General features: G+C 38.0%; 1 protein-coding gene across 4 annotated transcripts in view; it reads right to left on the reverse strand.

The window, feature by feature from the left end:
• The window catches only part of stx1a (syntaxin 1A (brain)), a 73309-nt gene that overhangs the window by 35449 nt on the left and 17220 nt on the right, over positions 1-20640 (reverse strand). For all 4 annotated transcript variants that reach the window (XR_012770299.1, XR_012770298.1, XM_075473345.1 and 1 more), the window contains exons 2-3: positions 19467-19544; positions 10747-10846 (exon numbers count right to left, since the gene is read on the reverse strand). Coding sequence is in view for 2 of the 4 variants with exons in the window: in XM_075473345.1 (XP_075329460.1) it covers positions 10747-10846; positions 19467-19544 (178 nt within the window). In the remaining 2 variants the exon portion in view is untranslated. The remainder of the gene's footprint in view (positions 1-10746; positions 10847-19466; positions 19545-20640) is intronic.

The following is a 20640-nucleotide window of genomic DNA, read 5'->3' on the forward strand; positions in this document are numbered from 1 at the left end:
CACAAGGGTTAGATGGATTTATTTGGATTATGTACAGTGACAGGTGCTTTTTATCTGCAGGGGAAATAAAAATCTCAGTTCCAGTTTTAGGTCTTGATCTGTTAGCAGTTTGCACAGATTGGAAAGCATCTACACTTTGTTTACTTTCCCATAAACAAAAGAGGGTAGCTTTTATTTAAGAATTTTCTAGAAAAAGTTCATTTTTTTATGCGCACAAAAATAAACCGCACCTCGAACACGCACATGTGCGCACTAGTTTGACACTCTTACTATGGAAAAGTCGCTCGCTCATTCCTCAGTAACCATGGCAACTTCTTGTAACCTCTTCCAAGAGAGCTGCTAACAGCATCGCAGGGATAGTAACATGACACAGCGCTCAGTTTTAGGGTATACGTGGAGTGTATGTCTGTGTGTGCGGTATGTCTTTTAAGGAGTTAGATTTGATTTCTCTCTCTTGGTTACTGAACAAAGGAGGCCAACCTGCCCGATCAAGTGTCTATTCAGCCTCATTATTTGCTGTGTGAAAAGAGGAAGAGTGCTACCAGAGATGAATAAGTAGAGGGAGAAGTAAGAGGAAAGCAAATTAGAGGGCAAAACTGAGGAGTCAATTGAGCTGTGGCTTCACACTCCATCCCTCTCCCAGACGCTCTCAAATGGAATCTTCAGGTCACGCTTGTTGCCATCATTAAGACTGTGTTGCTATGGCGATGTGCGCAGTTGGTCCTCTCGGCAGCTTCAGATTGTTTCAAAGTGACAGAGGGAAGGAGAGCCAGAGAAACGCTCCAAGGCAGGAAGAAATGTGAAAACTAGAAGAGAACCAGTGCAAGCATGTAAGACAATATCAACGATGTGGGAAATTTATTCCACTGTAATGAGCTTATTTGTTTTTCAAGGTAATCCATGGCCCCTTTTTTAAAACTTTACTTGTAAATTAAAAACACAGAGAAGAAAAGCGAGAGAGAAGAAAGAGAAGAGGCAGGTTTCATATCACTGTTTCTCTGGGTAATAGAGCAAACGGTAAGGCTAACAAGAGAAGGCAAGAAAATGCTGTGAAGAAATTCATTTGGTCCATTTGGAAACTATTTTGCACTGGTATATTGATTATTTTGCTCTAAAATAGGTAAACATAGTTAAAGTTGTACTTTAAAACGAAAACATGAGCATTTGGGGAGGGAACATGAGGCAAGTTAAATAACTGCCCCAAACTGGTCTCAAATTTACTTTAAATTATTTGATGTCCTCTAACTTCTCTTCTTCCTACTCCCAGTATCCTGACAAGATTCTTGTTATCCAAATGGAAGTAAATACTATAGAATGAGGTAGAAGCATTTACATTTAGTGTCAGTATTGCCACGGCAACTGTGTCAGGGCACTGACTCTGATGACTCCTAGCTGTGTGATCAAAGTTTCCCACAATGCACTATGAATTTATATTGCTATTTTTCTTTTTAATATAATATGAGTTAGAAGAATATTGTATAAAATCACAGATTTAACACAGTGTTTATTCTTATAACTGCAGGCACAAGACAACTGCACAAGTTGTGTAAAATGCAAAGAAAAATGTGCTGCATGTAATATAATTAACGTGAAATGAGAAGAAAATCTGATCAAAACGGGTTCAAGGGTTCAAAGGTTGCCGACCCAGAATTAAACTTGACAAGGCAAAATGTCACCCTGTTCAAAGTGGATGAGAAACAAAACAATTTCAGACACAGTGATACACTGTATCTCAGAGATTTCACAGACTTTGATTAACCTTTTTATTTTTTTGATAATCTGGGGTTTGAACAAGCTTGTGTCTTCACCTAAAAATAAACACAATTTACATCACAAAAAAAAATCTCCCATATCTTGACTTTGACTGCACTTTAAACCACAGAGGCACGTTTAGATTTAGAAAGAACGAAAATAACCTAATGAACACAAGCTCTTCCAAACACTTTCAAAGAGCTGAACTTTTAGGAACATGATTCTGTTAATAAGTGGAAACAGAATATCTGAGTCCAGGCCTTTAAAATCCAGCCTGTCTGACAAGTTGCCTGATTTGTCTGGTTTTCATCGCTCCAGTGAGCAGTGCATGGGAAATAACAATAACTGTCATCGACATCAGGAGCAACGCCAACATCACTGTCATGCTACGGAGCACAACAGAGATATTTCAAACTGATAATGCTCACTATCACTTTAAAATGACTCCAGGGTCATGGCCTCAGACTCCAGAATCATGACTGCTGAATAGAAAATGAAAGGAACATCCTGGAATGTTTTCACTTTGTGTCAATCTGCTTCTAAAACTCCATCAAAACAGATAAGCCTGCAAAGGAATTCAACTAAATTAATCTAAAATCATACTAAATTCAGCTTAAAGGCATTGGTCTATTGGGACTGGTTAGGAAATATCACCCTCCCCTAATGAAATTAGTTAGACATGGAAACGCAGCCCTTACCAAAATAAGTTTAAAACATTTGTGTTGCCATATCAAGAAGTCTACTTTAGAAAATCTACGATGCATAACTTTTCCAAGCATTGAACAAAAAGTGCTGCACCTTAAGTAGAATTCCCTGAACTTCACTGTCGTTACTTTCAGGTAATCAGTCATATGGGCAGTCACATGAGAATGTTTCCCTGCTGATCAGGAAAACAGAAGGAAAATTAGTTCTGGTTGTGTTTGTCAATCTTGAGTTGAACAGGTATGATTTGTAAGACAGAAATGATCACGACAAACACAGAAAAGCTCATTAAATTTGCAAATTGCCAAGACAATTGGTGTTGCTGGTGAGTGTTGTGGTCCAGCCTAAGAGGTATTGGGATGAAGGACCCCGCAGCACCGTGCCAGCACTTTTCTGCAGGGACAAAAAAAAAAAAAAAAGAGCCATTTGAACACTAGCCCTCACTAATTTCCAGGTGTCTCTGCTGGTTGCCAAGCAACTGATCCTGACCAATGACTAATCTGGCAAATGACCACTGTAAAACAGCGGTTTTGTATTTTTAATTTCTATGAATGTTTTCAGGGATTAAACAAACAAAAATTAGCATGTTAATTAATGAGATCTGCAGGGGCTGATAGGCAGAATTTGTTATCCTGGTACAGAGCCGAGCTAACCATTTCCAGCGTTTCTGTCTAGCTAACTTAGCTTGGCTGCCTCAGTTTTAAAAACAACTTCATATTCATCTCACATAAATCAGAGATGTGCTTGTTTTTTTTCTACTAGAAAGTGAATGTTTTAATGCAAATGCAAAACTTTTCCTTTAACTTGTGAGACCTTAATCTCACTTTCCCTGTTATTAGTTCTGCTCATCAGGATAGTATTGTGCTTCGATCACTCATGAGAAACATGAGGATGAAAGCATATTTTCAGGTCTGCATAAAATATCATCCTGACCCTTCCTACATTAAGCTTAGATCCTACATTAACTTTGGTTCGAAAGCAGCAGGATGTATCAGTTCACGTCTGAAACCTTTCTCAGTCTCTTTCTCACAATCAGCAGTCAACAGGTCCCATCATTACACCAACACAATCTGTGTGAATCAGTCTGATGTTGGGGTACATTGTCATCTGACAAGCTGCTTCTGTTTCCTCATCTCTAACGCCAGGTCAATTGCTTCCAATCCACTCTCTGACTCTCCAACACAGTCTATCGCTTTCTCCCTCTGCTCTCTCTGTAAATGTATTACCAGCCTTTTGTGTGTTTGCTCTTCCTATTGATTGTCTCGAGTCCAGATGTCTGTTTCAGATAGACAGAATTTGAGCTCATTCTTCAAACATGACTGACATTTACCTTGCTGCAGGGACACTGTGAAAACACAGGTAACGACAAACCGATAGCGTAGATAAAGTTTAACCACAAAACTATGGGTGAAGAGTTTCAATACTGTGAAGCTCCCTTTCTCTCATTTCCCATTGCTGGTATACAAGTATTTGAAATCTTAGTTATAGGCTTTTATATGAGCCAAAAACTTTATGGTTGGTCACAATCTATATATATATATATATATATATATATATATATATATATATATATATATCTCTGGAGAAGCAGTCTAAAATCTTGTAGACTGTAGAAATTCTTGACTGTGAAAACACTGGATGAGCATCTCTTAAGAAACAGCTGCGCTTATGTTCAAAAAATGCAAGAAGTGTGCCTTCTTAATTATGTTTGAGAAATTCATTTAGGCAAAAGTGGACTCAAATCAAATTTAAGGAAACAATTTAAGGCCAACTCCTACATGTAGGGAGCAAAAAATACACAATATTGTCATAACAAAGAGTGAGAATACTAAAAGTAGATCAAATAACTGTTTTTACTTTGTATTATTGAATTATTGTGTGTAGAGAAAACAATATACTACACTTTAAAATGAGTCTGGAAAACTTAAACATGCTTGAAAACTTTTCATTCGGTTGTAGGACTCAATTTAGACCAACATTTATCACTTTCATACACTCTCTACAGGAACTAAAACAGGAAATGATCTTTTTGGGTGCCACTCACTACAGAGCTTATTCCCTCGTTATGTCTTTGCTAATGACCTCCTCTTTCTCTTTAACAACCTCTGTTTTTCTTGCACCATCTTTCAAGACAGAATATCAGGCTTATGTTGAGTTAACATGGTAATGCTGCAGTCGCTTTGAAACCACCCTCCGCCTCCAAACAACTGACAATGAGATCTAGATCACAGAGCTGACCCTGTACACCTACGCTGAATGCTGGCTTAAGAGTCAAAAGGACAGAGAGCAGCTAAAGGGATTTATCTCCGACTATTCGAGTTATCTTTCTGGCTTTGACCCCAATTGTCTCTGTGAACTTAGCCTTAGACTGTCCCCTTCACTTTAACCTCACTTCCCTAGGGATATTATTTTTTCAGCTCAGACATTAAAGGAGCGATCTGAAAGGAAAGGAAATTAAAAGTGATAAGGGAGATGGGAGGAACAAAGAACAACCAAGGCTGGGGGTACTCACAGACATTAAAATATTGGCTGAGGAAGCTGGAGAAGCTTTGGCAAACAGATCGCAGAGGGCTGGAACACACCAGGCTAAAACCAAAAACTAGAAATAGTAACACTCTGTCTGCAATTAAAATAAGCATCTCTGGTGCTGCCTGCTGAGGACTTTTAAGAGTCAGAGGGAAGATGCTCTTAAAAACTGAGATGTCAGTAAGTCCAACACTGAGTGGTTGGAGAAATGTTAATAAACTCTCAACTCTAGATGTTAAAGAACAGGCTATTTGGATCCAAGAACAGACAGATCATGTATTGCTTCTTTCTAAGAACAAAGCCCATTTACAGAAATGTTTGGAAATGTTTTAAAATGCAAAAAAAGGTGTCTCATTTAGAAGTCCCGAGGAACAGCTAAGAACTGAACCGCCCGTGTCAACATTTATTTAATATTTTATAGGTGAACTTTCTCTACAATTCTGTGGCTTGGTTTGAGGACAAACTGAGCAACAAAAAACTTTGTAAAGCTATCCATTTTACAGTGGATAGGATACAGTAAGTCGTAGTTACAGAGATTTGGAGTGGAGATTCATTCAAAGATTTGCACTGGTGTTGTGTTTCCTTGCATCAGTTTAACTCTGCTTAACTCTCAGAGATTAAATATTCACAAGGGTTTTTGCAAGGTAAAAAATTAAGGAGTACAAAGTTGTTGACTTGTGTAGTCCTGCAATGAGGCCTTCAACCAGACTGTTTGTCTCAGATGGTTTTAATGTACAAAGGAGGAAGGTGCATTAAAAGCACTTAGATCTATAATGTCTTTTTCTCAGTGCACCATCCCTGCTCAGGTTTCCTCCCAGAGTCCAATTACTTTAGATGCCTCAGTATATTTCTACCAAATGGCATATCATATCCTCTATCTGTCTGAAACCCCCTTCTTAAAAGTGCAACCGGGGTGGTCTCTCACCAAAACATTACAAACTGTGCATTCTGACATGTCAACTGTGCACTTGTCAACTTTTTTTTTTTACTTACAGCCACACCTCCTTTGGGCATCTGAACACTCTGAATTTTGACAAATTAGCTCCTTTGAAGCATACTTATCTCTTTAAACTGCAAATAGGAGTAAATATGAATGCCAATAAAAAGACGACCTACTCAAGGTACCCTCCATCTCTTATTCAAGCCCTCAGCAACGAAACTATCTTGGGTCTCTTGGGTCATCTTGATCATTGTTATTGATTTAGTTCTAAATGTGAGAATGCTGTGTTGGAGAGACATCTTAAACAGTCGAGCGAACTACATGCAACAAAATTGCATTTTTCTGAATGCAGCATACACATTTCTAATGAGTTAATATCCAGTTTTTGCAATTCCATTTCATTCCAATCGTGTATAGCAATGGATGTTCTAGCTCTGGTGGTGTTGTCATTCTGCAATTTGCATTCTGACATCTAGGAAGAACTACAGTGCAACATCTTGATGAAAAGCTTTTACTCAAGTGTGAGGAAATACTTTGGGGCCAAGAAGACAGTTTAGTTTTCACATAGCATTTAAACACAGTAGAAAAACAGAAAGAAAGCAACCAAACTTATAATACTGATGCATGTACACCTATATGTCAAAGCCCAGTATATTAGATAAACTTCAAACATTCAATCAAACATTCAGTTCATGTCATTCGTTTCTTTCCTCCGTACATTTGTGGAATGCTCTCATAAGGAAACACAGTTTCAGAAAATATTAGGACCTGGTGATTACCTGATACATTGTCAATGTTGAAACTTCTACTCTACACTGCTGCTGAGCATAGTTCACACAAACAAACATCCACTAACAAAAAAAAAAAAGCACAGGGAGTAATTTACAATCCCCTTGTGAGAATGTGCTTTGTTTAATTTAAGTGGGTGGATAAAGTGTGATATGGAATAACGTGTAAAACAGGGTCAAAGACTATATTACACAGAAGCTGCATGCGTCAGTATGAGTATGCTTATTAATATGGGCCAAGTGGGCACGATTTAACAGTGAGGAAGTACCCAGAGGTATGAACTGAGACAGAAACAAAAGATTTACAGCCTCAATGTGCTTCACTGAGAAGTACAAGACTTGCAAAAAAAAGTCTACAGATCATATTATTACTACCTATACAATGTGAGGCTGTGACCATCCCTACTCTGTTTTGGCAAAACATGTGATACCTGTTTTTAGGTGAGAAAAAAAAGTGAGGAGAGAAGGATTTGTTTTAGAAAGTTTAAGAAATAATATTAGAGGAGGGAAAGGAGACTTATTATGCCTTAGAAAAAAAGTTAAGTTTGATTTGGTAGTGGAGAAAGTTCTGAAGTTATAGCAGAAGCAGAACGGACTCCTCTTACCACAGGGGAGAAAAATCTGAGAATATCAGCAAAGACTTAATAATGAAAGCATTCTGACATGTAAAACATGAGGGTTTTATGTATAACGTAATACCTAAAAACATGACGATGACAGTAAAACGGTAAATATTTTAAAGTACATTAGATTTCCCATGAAAACTAGGAGTGAAAACTGGTTGTGCATTTAGTTCTGATGACACACTGCACTGTAGCCTGAAGAAGGGAAACGTTAGAATTAGACAGTTTCCACAGCAGGTACAGAGAGACACAAACATACAGAATGTGCAGGATAAACACACTGCATATGTCCAGCAGTATGTGTTATCACACAGATCAGCTTCATTCCAGAGGAAATTTTACCAAATGCTTAAACAACCTGAGAATAGATATCCAGGAAGCCAGTTAAACATGTTCACAACGATAAAAACTTTCATCAATTCTTTTACTTTTGATCTAGGGACAACATTTCATTTAGCATTTTGGGTTTCAGTTTAGATTGTTTAGAGCAAAAGGGGAGGCCATTAGTGTACAGGTAGATTATAAAATGCACCACTACCTCTCATATTTGCTAGTTTTCTGTCTTATTTAATAAAGCATGATGTCCATTTTGTTAATCTACACTGAACACAGAACTACACTGCGATAGACAAAACGCTACCCAATGGCACCGTTAGTCGAACCACAGACCTTCTGATTGGCTGACTTTCTCCTGAGCCACAGGCACATGTTATAAACATGCTGTTTTTAAGTCCTGTTCCTTATTTACTGCCCAAAGATGTTACTACAGTGCTCGCAGAGTGGCAAGGAACAATTTATCAGAGACTTTGATTTCGCCTAAAGCATTCTTGTGCCAAGGTAAAGCCTCACAGAGCCACTAGTGTGGATGTTGACCTTTAACCTTGTTTTTCTTTCTTTTCTTTTTTTGCCTTTTTAAGTGTATAAGTGCTGCGACCCGATCGACGGATTCAGCGGTATAGATAATGGATGGATGGAAGTGTATAAGTGAGACACCAGTGTCTTGCCATAAAAACATTAATCATGCCTTTGTTGCCAGAAGGGAATATTGTGAGGAGAAGTAAGAGAAAAACAATCATAGTGACCTTCAGGATGAATATTTCACTGCTGTGCATCTTGAAATATTCTGATGGAAATGTAATCTTTTCATTTACGTTTTCAAACAAAATGCAATATTCAGTACAAGGTATTAGTGCCTGTTTTTTTTATTCTTAGCATAAGGAGCTGCACAGACACACATACTATAATAAATGCTGCTCAGCAAATAGAGGAGCTTGCTGGCTGTATTTTGTGGATTATTTCAGTCTCCCCTCAGTGACCCCAGTGCAACAGGCAGAAAGCAAAGAACAAAATTACCTCCCTGAAATGAACAACCCTGACATTTCCATCAACAGCTGACTGATGTGCATATTTTTTTGCATTCATCAGACTGACACACACACACACACACACACACACACTGAGCACTGATCGCAGTCACAAAGGAAACAACTTGTATAACGTCTATCTAAAACGCAACACCTTGCCTCTTTGCTGCTCTGCTCTGCGTGTGATGGGCATGCTCGCGCTTGTTAAAGCGTCCATCGGATGCCTGCTGCAGCACGCAGATCAATGCTTTTTCAGGTAGGTGGGAGGTAGGGGATGGGGGGGGGGGTAAAGGGATTGGTACTGTCACTAGTATGAGTGACTGCTCCTTGAGAGAGTAGGGGTATAGATCAATGCCCTGACATAAATGAGAGACTAAGAGGTGTGAGACAACAGAGATGGGGAAGCAAATGGACGAGAGACTGGTTGAAGTATCCACCACCAAATGAACAAAAGCAAAGATGAGATAGGCTGAAATGAGCAAAGGTAGGATAGAAAATGAGAAATATGGTAGAAAGTGGTAACAGCAGCCAAAGAGGTAAAGACGGGACTAAAAAGAAATGGAGGGGAAAGCAGAAAATGGGATAAAATGGACAAATAAGAGTATAATATTTCACTGTGGGAGCATAAATGCCTGAGAAGGACAAAAAGAACTGATAGGTGGATGGGACATCTCTAAACATCTTCAAGATCCTCAGATGTCTATTACAGACTCCATTTACAGGCTGGTGTTTTTCATTTCTAACAAATTGTTCTTTATTTCTCAATTTCTTTCGAATGATGGAGTCCTCTTTCTGTCTTTGGTCCAGTGGAATCTGCCTATTACATCAGCCTTTTCGCTGCAATTGCACATTAGATGGCATATAAAACAGCAACTTTTGGCTTTATTGTCTTTCTGCTTTCCTTTAAAAGTTTCCATGAGTCATTACTGAATCACTGTGGAAATAAAATCTCAAAGTTATTATCAAACAGGCATACGTGTGTGCATAAGGGTCAGTCTTGTCATTCACATAGTCTTTAAAGCAGCTTCGTCTGACAGATTATAAAACTCACCCGTTGATAGTGGTGAAGAATACTTTCAAACATGCTGCTGAAAAACCTCTAATGGACATCAACTGGGATTAGAGCCGACATCAGTTTCGCAGACAATGGATCAAACTGTGGCTTTGATTTAACTGATGGTCATGTCTGCTATGAATTATCGAAGAAAAAGAAAGACTTTTGTCAACTGTTGGTGCATCATATGATGTTGCTTTGTCAGGAGCCTATAGTATTAGGCTCACATAGGAGTCCAAGCTGGATCTAAAAAAAACGACTTATTCCAACACCACTACTCTAAATTTCTTAAGTGCTCTTTGCTGTTCCTTAGTATAGCAGAACTTACCTTGGTTCTCGCAACATTCAATAGATCCAATTCACAAGAGTCCATCTTGCTGGGCTGCAAGCTGTCTGTTTGTGGCCGAAACATAATTGTTTGATCAGTTCAGTGTCCTTTGCTGGCAGATACGGGCAGCTTTTAGATGACTGCTCCCAACTTCTAAATGGCTCGAGTTGAGCTTTGTTGATGTGATAAGTGTGCTCAGAAAAGATGTGATAGACAACTGATTCAACTAATGACCTGCTTAAGATCCTTTTCTTTTCCTAATAGCTCTCATGAAATACATCTCAGACGTATCAGGTGGTTCTGTGTACCAAACCATTTGGCTTTTCAATTTAAAGCAGTGTGAAAATATATATGGATAATATATATGGACAAATAACTGAAAGGTTCAGGTCAGTGGATAGGACTTTCTTGTCAGAGCTTTGGTAAAAAAAATGACAGTTTTTCACATCCCTTTGGTATTTCTCTAACAATAGGACACAACTGACATTAGTCAATCTGAGAAAAGCATCACCCAAAAATAAATACCCAAACTTTAAAAGCACTCAAGTCCTGTTAAAGGGAGACTGCAGCATTTTCATAGCTGTGACGGTCCCACCATGTTGAACTTGTTATTCTGACAGATTTACAATTGAGGGAATTTGACATGAGGAAAGAGAACAACAGCCTTACTCTCATCAGGGTTGGGTGAGGCAAGGATCGCGCTGTGCTTCCTCTTCACCTCTTCAACTTTCTCTGCCAGTGACTCGATAAAACCCCGGATCTCTTCCACCTGTGAAGAGATGGACCAAGAGGTGCTTTAGATGTGCTAAACACTGAGGCAGAAAGCACCGGTGATTAGCCTGACTGATGTTGACAGAGACTGAACTGAGGATGTAATTATCATATTAGAGGCAGAGTGAAAGCAGAGTGAAGCTGGTATATGAGAACATGCAGCTTCAATCATCATTTGTCTGGTTTCAAAACTGTAGCAATCTGTAAAGCATGTGTGCATACAACTATAGTCTGTATCTGAACTGTCCGGAGACGGGGGGCGGTGTTCCACTTTCAGTACGTCTTACAGAAATGACAAGCTGGAACAAAGAATCCTCGATACCTAAAGAGAGAGCTGAGAGAGGTGTTTTTTCCTGTCTCTATGTTAAATTAGATTTTTAGGATCTGGCTGGAGCTTCATTCTTTGCCAACCGACAAATAGTGCTATCAACATGGAGCCTTTTCTTTCATGCATTTTATAAAACTGACCCAGGCATCGTATCACATTCCTCTTTTTCTTTGAACTCTTCATCATCTGTCTCCTAGATCCAGGTCTGACATTCTAACCAATCACTGGCCTCCTACTCTGCTGCCTCATAACCAGCTGTGCTGCCACAGGCTGGTGCTAACAGCTGGATGAGGAGCAGGTCACATCTGTCTGTGAATTCATCAATCTGAACTTTCATCTCACACCACCATACTGCTCATCATTTCCTCCTCCTTTACACCAGTTGTGCTTAAGGCCAGCCTCCTCTCAATTCACTCTTGATGTGATAAATCCTTCGTCATTTCAATGTTAATATCTTAGACGTGTTCTTTTATTCCCTGTCCTGCTTTCCTCTTTCACTTCTACTTCTAACAGTGCTGCCCCTTCCCGAGCCTTCCTCCACAAAGCCTGGGTCATTATCTTGGAATCTTATCCTTAATTACCCGTTAACTAAATCTGTTGCTTTTTTTAATAGCCACATAATCGGCTCTAAAAGACCACCTGGAAGAAACCACACACTGGAGGATTCACCCATGTGAATGAAGAGCTGGGGAGAGATCTGCAAGTTGGAAATGTAACAGAGTGAGTGACAAATACAGGAAGAAAGAGAGCAGAAAAGGAAATCAGCTGAGAAATCATCAATGATTGAATCAGAGCGTATCTCCCAGCTCTCATAAGACATTATGCAAATTTTATTTAAGGTGGAGAAAAATCTATTTGAGACATTCTTGAGAAGCTCATATACACGCAAAAACAAATAGGCTTACACACATGCACTAACAGTGGAACTTTCCAAAACAGTGTCAAATTTACAACTTTCTTTGGCATTAACAAAAGACAACTGTTATGACTCACTTAAAGTCTCAGTAATAAGCTGGTGGCTGAAAAGTGTAGACACAATAATGACAATGCAGAGAGTCATATTGTTTATGTAATTCTGGGAAATTTCCTTTCAGTGCACAAAATATGAGGAGGAAGCAATTTAAATAAATCACATAATGGGATTTACTAAGGACCCCAGCAGCCAATTTATAGCTCGTGCTTTTGTGCTGGATGTGGCTGCAGTGTCCCCCGAGGAAGAGGCATCATAGAGAGCAGGTGTGTTAGAAGAAAAAGCATTTCTTTAAACCTTTGTATTTACGTAAAACCTAGACATGTTATTAGAACATATTGATTCACGTCCCATGTTATTCTTCATCTTCTAGAGGAAATATAAAAAAGCATGTGAGCTGCAATTATTATATTAGTAAATATTGTCGGAATAATAATAATAAAAGAAAAACAGGACTGATTTAATTAAAATAATGCCAAATGACAATGCAAAAGAGGGATAATGAGTATAACTGCTGCAACAAAACTTGCATTTTCATCTGCATTATCCCTGATTCTGATGTTTACTAAAAGAGTGGCAAAGTAGTCTCCATGGTGTTCCAAAGTGACCAAGAAGCACTCCAAAAAATAGGCATATAAAAAACCTTTTTGGAGCCAAACTGCACAGTGGCCTGTACTATCAAATATCTTCAATATATCTATTCTACAGTCTTACTACGCAGTACTACAATGCAAATTTTAAATTTTTTTTTATTTCAAAGGAATCGATTAGTCCAGGGGCAGTGCCTTTATAAACATTGAGCTATTATCTCAAAACCTCCCCCAGAGCAGGTAAGGTTTGCAGCATATGTTGCCATGGTGATACAGCCAGTTCAAACATTTTCAAACACGTTCACCTCCATCTGAAAGTCCTCTATGTTCCTCATATTAGATGACCTATGTTGTTAGTAGACTACCTGGACTTCATTGTTTTGCTCTGGGCAGATTGTGGATGTCATTACTGAAATTATAAATATGTGTTCAGATCACCCACAGAAACAGTGAACTCTTTCTAATTCTGAAAAACAACATCTTGCACAATGAAATCTGTCCTTAATCTTTGTTAACCAGCAAAATTCCAGAGCTTTTAATGCTAGTAACTCTGTCGTCATTTTTTTAACGTATTCTTGTGTAAAAGTTTAAATTTTATCTGGAAGTGGGAAAGAGGATGATAAGAAAGCTTAAGGCCACAGGGAGACGGTCTCGCTTTTGCTTTTCTTGCATCATCAAATGTCAAACTCTGGGGGCATGAAACGAGCCTTGTTACACAATGTGAGAAAAGTACTGACAGATGTTATGATGCTTACATGCACATCATGTTACAACAAATGAAACCTTGTTATGCTGTTTGACCTTTAAATAATAAAATCATCCATACAAGCAAGCCCGTGTTTTTTCTTACGATAAGACTTATCATAAGACTTCCATAAATGGAAATGTAGATAATATGTTTATAAATTGAACTAAATTCAAAATTTTGACTTTGTTGGCTCCAATGCTGACGTAAACTACTCTATTCAAGCATGATGAAATGCATTTAATTTTATTTGTATAAAAAAAATCTGAAAATACAATAGATTGTGTAATTACATAGAGGATCTATATATTACAATTATAGAGGGTTGTGTTGAATAAAACTTGTATGTAAAGGCTGCTCAACAGGTACTATACAGTGTCGTATCAGCACTTTAAACAATGTATAGCAGAATATTTGCAAATGCAAACATTTTAGGCTGAAGTTGCATTCCTGCTATAATGGGTTTAAATTTTCCTAACTGTTTCATTTTCCATAAAACTGATATGTTATGTGCAGTGCTTCTCGTGTCCCAGACATCCCCTCCTGCTAATTGGTTGGCATGGCTCTATCCATTGACTGGGCCCTTTCAGTCAATCATTGCTCAACGGTAGTCTATAAAACTGTGTGGTTTTTATTACCTTTGTATTACTTGCGTCCCATTTTCTCCTATTTGTGTGGAGTTAAACTGCAAGTTTGTAAATTTGTTTTCTTATCTTTTCTGTGGTTAGTTTAGTGTTACTTTTTTTTTTTAATTTAGGGAACAGGCTGAGAAACAGTCATGTCTTGCTAAAGGATCAAATTCTCAATGGTCGAGGTTCTTTTGCCTGTCAAAAGTGGCAGTTATATTTCAAAAGGGATACAGGCAATTACATCCACACAAACACAGGCACAGACAGGCCCTGCAATACCAGACCGAGTCATCTTCATCTTAACCCAAATGCCACAAACACATTGAAAAATCAATATCCACATTCTGAGGGTCAGTTATAAGTAGAGGACACCAGGGCTGCCATGGTTTCTCCACTGTTTTTCTATCCCTCCACAAAAACCTTAGTTAATACAACCAGTCAGGGTGAGAGCCTGATTACTGCTGCGCTCACTCGACTCACTTAATCTGCTCTTATTACCTGCCCCTCAGTTGTGGTCCTGCTTTCCATCTTTTACACATTGCACTCATTTTAAAATCTGAGTCTCTCTGTGTCCCTACAGCTTCTAACTCAGGCTCAAGCTGTTTTTTGTTGATCCTTCTTGCCAGCACCTTTTAGCCAAACTCTGCTTTCTTCTTTCTGAATCTTCCTCAGATGCAACAGACTGAAGATACACGCTGAAAATAAAAGTCCATTTCTTTTATCTTAGATGCACATACTCTGAGGTGGGAAGCATCAGTGACACAAAAAATGAGAAGAGAAACTGTGAGATACATGACAGCAGGCTAAAATGTTCCTTCAGAGCTAAAATGCCTTTATCAGAGAGGTTTTTTTTTAAATGACACCCTATAACTGTTCAAGCTCAGATTTGGGAAATTTCATTTCTATATACATAAAATTATTAAAAAAATTATTTTTTTGTTTTGGATCGACCAAAATTGAAAACTTAATTTCTCTATATTTTTAGCATGAAATTAATCACATCCACAGTAGACATCAAACAGGACTCTTCCTTTCTAAGGTTTATGTCCAGTTTTATTTGATGATAGTAGGGTGCCGTCTGTTCTATTTTCAGATGATGCTGTCCTTTAGATTTTATGGACTTTGATCTCTAAAGTACGAAGATGCAGCCAAAATGATGACAACTGAGAAAATACTGACCACCATTGGCTCATTGATATTGGCAACACATATGTTAAAAGTTTAGCTAATGAAAATATACATTCACAAAACAATCCATTACATTTAGGTTAGTCTAGGCTCAAATGTCAAATGTTTAATTCTATGAATCAAAAAAGGATCAATTTCACTCCAAATATCAACACAGGTCATCTCAGTAACACAAAAATAGTTTAAACCTTCTATACAAAAAACAAAGTAATTCTTTGAATGAGTACTTTGTAACAGTGGGGAGAAGAAACTCTGACAGCACCAGACTCAGGGAGGGGCACCGTCTGCCTCGAGCAGTCAGGGTGAGGGAAGCGCGAATGTGATTAAGATCAGGAATTACTGGTCAGATGGTAGCAATTGAACTGATAAATGAGTGACTGATGTTCAAGAGTGAATGAAGCAGCTGATGCCAATCAGATAACACAAGCATGACTTCAGCACTCCACCTGTAGGGACACAGTGCTCCCCCTTAGAAACCGCCACTGTATAGGGTCAAGTTAAGCTCTTGATTTACTGAACAACTAGCATTTCAGTAATCAGATACACTTATAATCTTTGGTTCATGAATGACAGAATGTGAATACAGGAAGGTGAGAAGAAGCTGTGCAGTTCTGATCAGCTCGGTTGTTCAGGAACCTTCAAAGTCAGGCCTCAGCTCTTCACAATAAATGGGTTTCTATTCACAAAGCAAATCTGAAGCAATCTCTGTAAAAACCCACAAAAGAGAAAAGTGAAGAAAGCACATTTCTATAGACTTTTTCAAAGTTAATAAAATAGGATCCAACGTTTTGGAAGAGGCTGGCGGTATTGGTAGTGTAAGTCAATAACAGAGGTATTAGCTCTAACCTAAACGCAAGAGCTTTTACCAAGGGGAGAAAAAAAAAAAGGAATTAAATGTGGTGGACATCCATAAGAGGGAAATGAAGACAGCTCTTCTTTCAGAATTCAGAAAAAAATATCTGGGAGTCATGCAAGCTGTTTCAGACCAGAATGTCAGATGTGATTTGTAGAGTTGTTCACATTCCAACCAAAGGGGAATCAAGTCAAAGCAATGGATGCTCATCTAATGAAAAAAGTATTTTAGGTACCAAGTTAAGACAACAACAACTGGAAGAAGACTCTTTGTTAGATTAAGTAGCTAAATTTTGCTGCTCCCTTTATCCTGCTTCAACCATCAGCCAACCTTTTCAGTCTCCTGCTGTAGAGACTAAATGATTTGATGTTTGCAAAATGTGCAATGAAAGTGGGTTTAATGAGTTCTATCTGACTTCAGGCTGGATATTCATCAAGTCACTTCTTGCAAACACATTCTATACAAATTAGCACTTGGCTTTGCTTCTGTGATGCTCCAAAGATTGTGTTTAATAGTCTCGAATCTTTCAAACATTAGACAGGATGTTCAGTTCAGCCCATTTAGATTGACATGAAGTCACACTGACTGCAGAAATCTAAATGCTAATGTCAGAAAGGCTGTTGAAGGGAGTCAAAATGCTGGGAAGCCAGAGGTGGTTGTAGCTGTGCTGAGCACAATGACTTAAACTAAATTCAGTGAAACACTGGATTAAAAAGTAGTGTTTTTGCCTATGAGCATCAAGCCTTTATGTTATATGCAAAATGGCAATCAAATGACAACCTTATTTATTAAGTTTTCCTGACATCAAAACTGTTTCTAAGTCTCTTTACTTTGATTAATATTTAATATTCTGTTGCTGTGAATAGTCAAGTGAGTAGAAGATGAACTGATCTTCAACAGTTAAAAATCAAACATTTTTACGAGGTTTCATTGTTTTGTGTAATTTAAAAAAAAAAAAAAAAAAAAAGACAAACCGTGCAAGAGATTCACGAATTTGGGATTTCAGATAACTTTTACGACAATGATCACGCATCATCCTCATCTGTGGCTGATCCTGTGTCTACTGCTTAAATGATCCAGTCTTTTCTCTTCCCGATGCTCTTTTTTTTTTTTTTTTGGGGCTTTTGTGCCTGTGGAGAGGAAAGTTCAGAGAGGCAGGAAGCAAGGGGCAGAAAGAGAGGGAACAACATGCAGCACAGGGACGTCCAATGCGGGAATCGAACCGGGGCCAGCTGCAGCGAGGTCTATAGCCTCTTGTACATGGGGCGCCTGCTACCCCTCTCCGCCACGGACCACCCCGAGTTTATCTCACGTTTTTGTGGACTTTGTCAAAACCTCAGGAAGACTTTAACCGGATCTGGATTGTAAATAAATCCCTTATCATTTTACTTACCTGCCTCCCTAAGTCTTTGTTGGATCCTGCCTGCATACAAAACCTTAACATAAGCAGTCACGGCTCTTTTCTAAGCAGAAATTGAGTAATTAAATCTAACCTGGAAGAAGGTTGTGGGCATTTTCAGGAAACTTATTCTTCAGTTTGTATTGTAAGAAAAAAGGCAGTTAACAGAAAATGTTAAAATGTTCATAACTCATCTCAAAATCCATCATGGATCACTAAAAAAACTGAAAACTTTAAAAGAAAAGTCTGTTCAAGCTTTTCGGAGGAAAATGTGTTCAAATCAACCAAAAAAAGCGCTATAAGACTTTTGAAAAGTATACCACTAAATAGCTTCCCAAAGTTTTTCTTTGCACCCTTTTATTTATTTTATTTATTTTTAGAGGTATAAATGATGATGACGTAAATGTAAAAAGAAAAAAGTAATCTTGCTAGGTAATAAAAATAATCTTTAAACCCTTTGGAAATCAGGTAATCTTTTACTCACTTAACTTATCAACAGCAGCCATGGGTACCCAAACTTTTGCATACCTCTGGTTTATTAAATATCTGTACAGGGGGTTTTGACGGATGCACCTGATGCTTGGTCACAAATGATTGACCCTCTTTGGTGATTTCTCTGTTGTCTAACATTGCTTTGAAAACTCACATATCAAAGCGATGTTAGTCACATCTCTTTCATAACTCATAAATGCTGCTAAATGGCATTCAACCTCATACAACCAACCTTTGTAGCGGTATTTGTAATGCTGATTTAAATACATCAAAGATAAAGCCCTCATGTACATAAACTGATATATGTAGGTGTTTTAAAGTTCTGAAAAATCACATGTGAAATACTGAGACTGACAGCAGATAAATAACATGTTAAATCTCTTACGAAATAAGAATAATAATGTGCAATAATATCTGTGGTGTGCAATAATCTTCCTTTAATAATTTTAATCTTACTTTATACTTAGATTTATATACATATTATTATTTATTATTATCACCATTATTACTATTATTACTATTTTCATTACTATTACTAGTATACTAATATTATATAACATTACTATTATTATTATTATTATTATTATTATCATTATTATCTTTATACGGGTGCTGGTGTTGGGTGTTTTCCACTGTTGTGTCCTTTGTACATTTCTGTATATAACAGTGCTGAGTGCGAGTGAGATGGAGATTTCAATTTCCCTGAGGGAACCTCCCAAAGGGATTAATAAAGTCGTCAAGAGATACAATCCATGGAGTGCATTAAAAATGCATTTTAAAAGCTACTCCACTCACAGTGAAAGATGTCACAAAGTAAAGTCATTTTGGCTCCGTATGACTAATGATTCACAGCAGGCCTCCATCTCTACAGGGATACCAACCGCAGCTAACCTGAAATGGGGCTCTCCCCCTGAGAGCCATGATGATATTCAGTTTGTGCTCCTAGCTCATGTGCACACAGAATGTACAGGAAAGTACACTCCCAAATGCACACACAGATGCAGCTGTACAGAGTCTGGGTGCATGCAGCATCTGTGGTGTGAAATAAGTAAAATTACCAGTAGTGTAATTCAGAGCTGGACAACGTTAATATTGGTGTGATGTGTTTAATCAATAAAGACCTTTTCAAATGAACTAAAGAACAAAATGATCCATGCCACACTAACAACAACATCAATAGTTATGAATCAAATTGATGCGCCCCAGAGAAGACAAGCTGCATCAGTGATTACAACCAAACCAACATGATTTAAGTCAATATCCGAAGAGACCAGGCAGATTGTTGCGTAACAAATAAGCTGAGCTTTATTTCATGATGGCGAGTTCTTACTGTACTATGAGCCTGTTAATGTGTGAATGGAAAAACAGTGACGACAGAGAGAGAAAAAGGAAGAAGAGAAATCGAGACTGTGGGAGAAACAAACCTGTTCAAAGAATTCATCCATAAAGCCTTTCTCCATGCCCACAGCGACTTCATCCTCTTCCTCTGTTGTCTCCTTTCCCTGCACACACACACACACACACACACACACACACAATAAGTTATGGGCAAACAAAGCTAGAAGATTACATAAGAAAGCACAAAATAAATGTTATCTTTTTTTATAAAAGTAATACATATCACATTGGTAATGACCGGACTATGTAAAATTTCTTGTCTGATTCAAGGTTAAATGGAACAATATGAACACTTTCAGGAGCTGATTAGAAACAAGGAGCACTTAACAACACTTGTAATTAGAACCACAGCTCGAGTGATTAGTAAGTTATTATTTAATTAGGACCTGGGGGCTGATAGAAACTTGACTTTTGCACACCTCTACTTTCACATACATACAGGTTCTTCTTGGTAGTTTACATTAACACATGATAGACACGAATGTCGTGGAAATATTAAGCTATCAATGATTTCTTGGAATTGTTTTTGAGGCAGAACCCTGCACCAAAATAAACACCTTAAACATCTACTGAAGTCTGCAGCTCAACACAGGGACAAATAAACAGCCCTTATGAAGTAAGTTTTATAGTGAGATGAGAGACATTCAAACACATTGACCAGAGGTAGGTATAGAGGAGTAAAGGTCAGGAATCACCCCAAACAACACAGTACCAACAGTTAATCATGGTGGTGGGAGCATCATGCTCTGCAGCAGCTTTGCTGTCTCATAACTGAACAGTGGCCCAGGAAGAAGAAGGATTACTACAGAATGATTCAGCATAACCTCAAACCATCCACCCTGTGCTAATTTTATTATAACCTACAACAAAATTAATCTTGGGCATAAAATTTTAGTTTCTGTTTTTTCTATTAAAGATGGAAATTATATATTGATCATGCACCAGAAAAATAACAGCTGAAAAAACAGTCAAAAAGTCAAAGCCAAGATGATAAAATAAGACCAGCATTTCATATCTTTATGCACACACACGGTTGACTTACACCGTAAATATATCAGTGAGAAGGAGTAGTTTGATTTTTTTTTTTTTTTAATGATCTGATCACTAACATGTTAGCAAAGATTGCCGTTAAGAAGGGGAACAGTTGAATAACAAACTCTCTGAACAGCCAAAGCTATCTTATCAACATGTTACATTTAG

Source organism: Odontesthes bonariensis, chromosome 9 (genome assembly GCF_027942865.1).
Source record: "Odontesthes bonariensis isolate fOdoBon6 chromosome 9, fOdoBon6.hap1, whole genome shotgun sequence".
NCBI lineage: Eukaryota > Metazoa > Chordata > Actinopteri > Atheriniformes > Atherinopsidae > Odontesthes > Odontesthes bonariensis.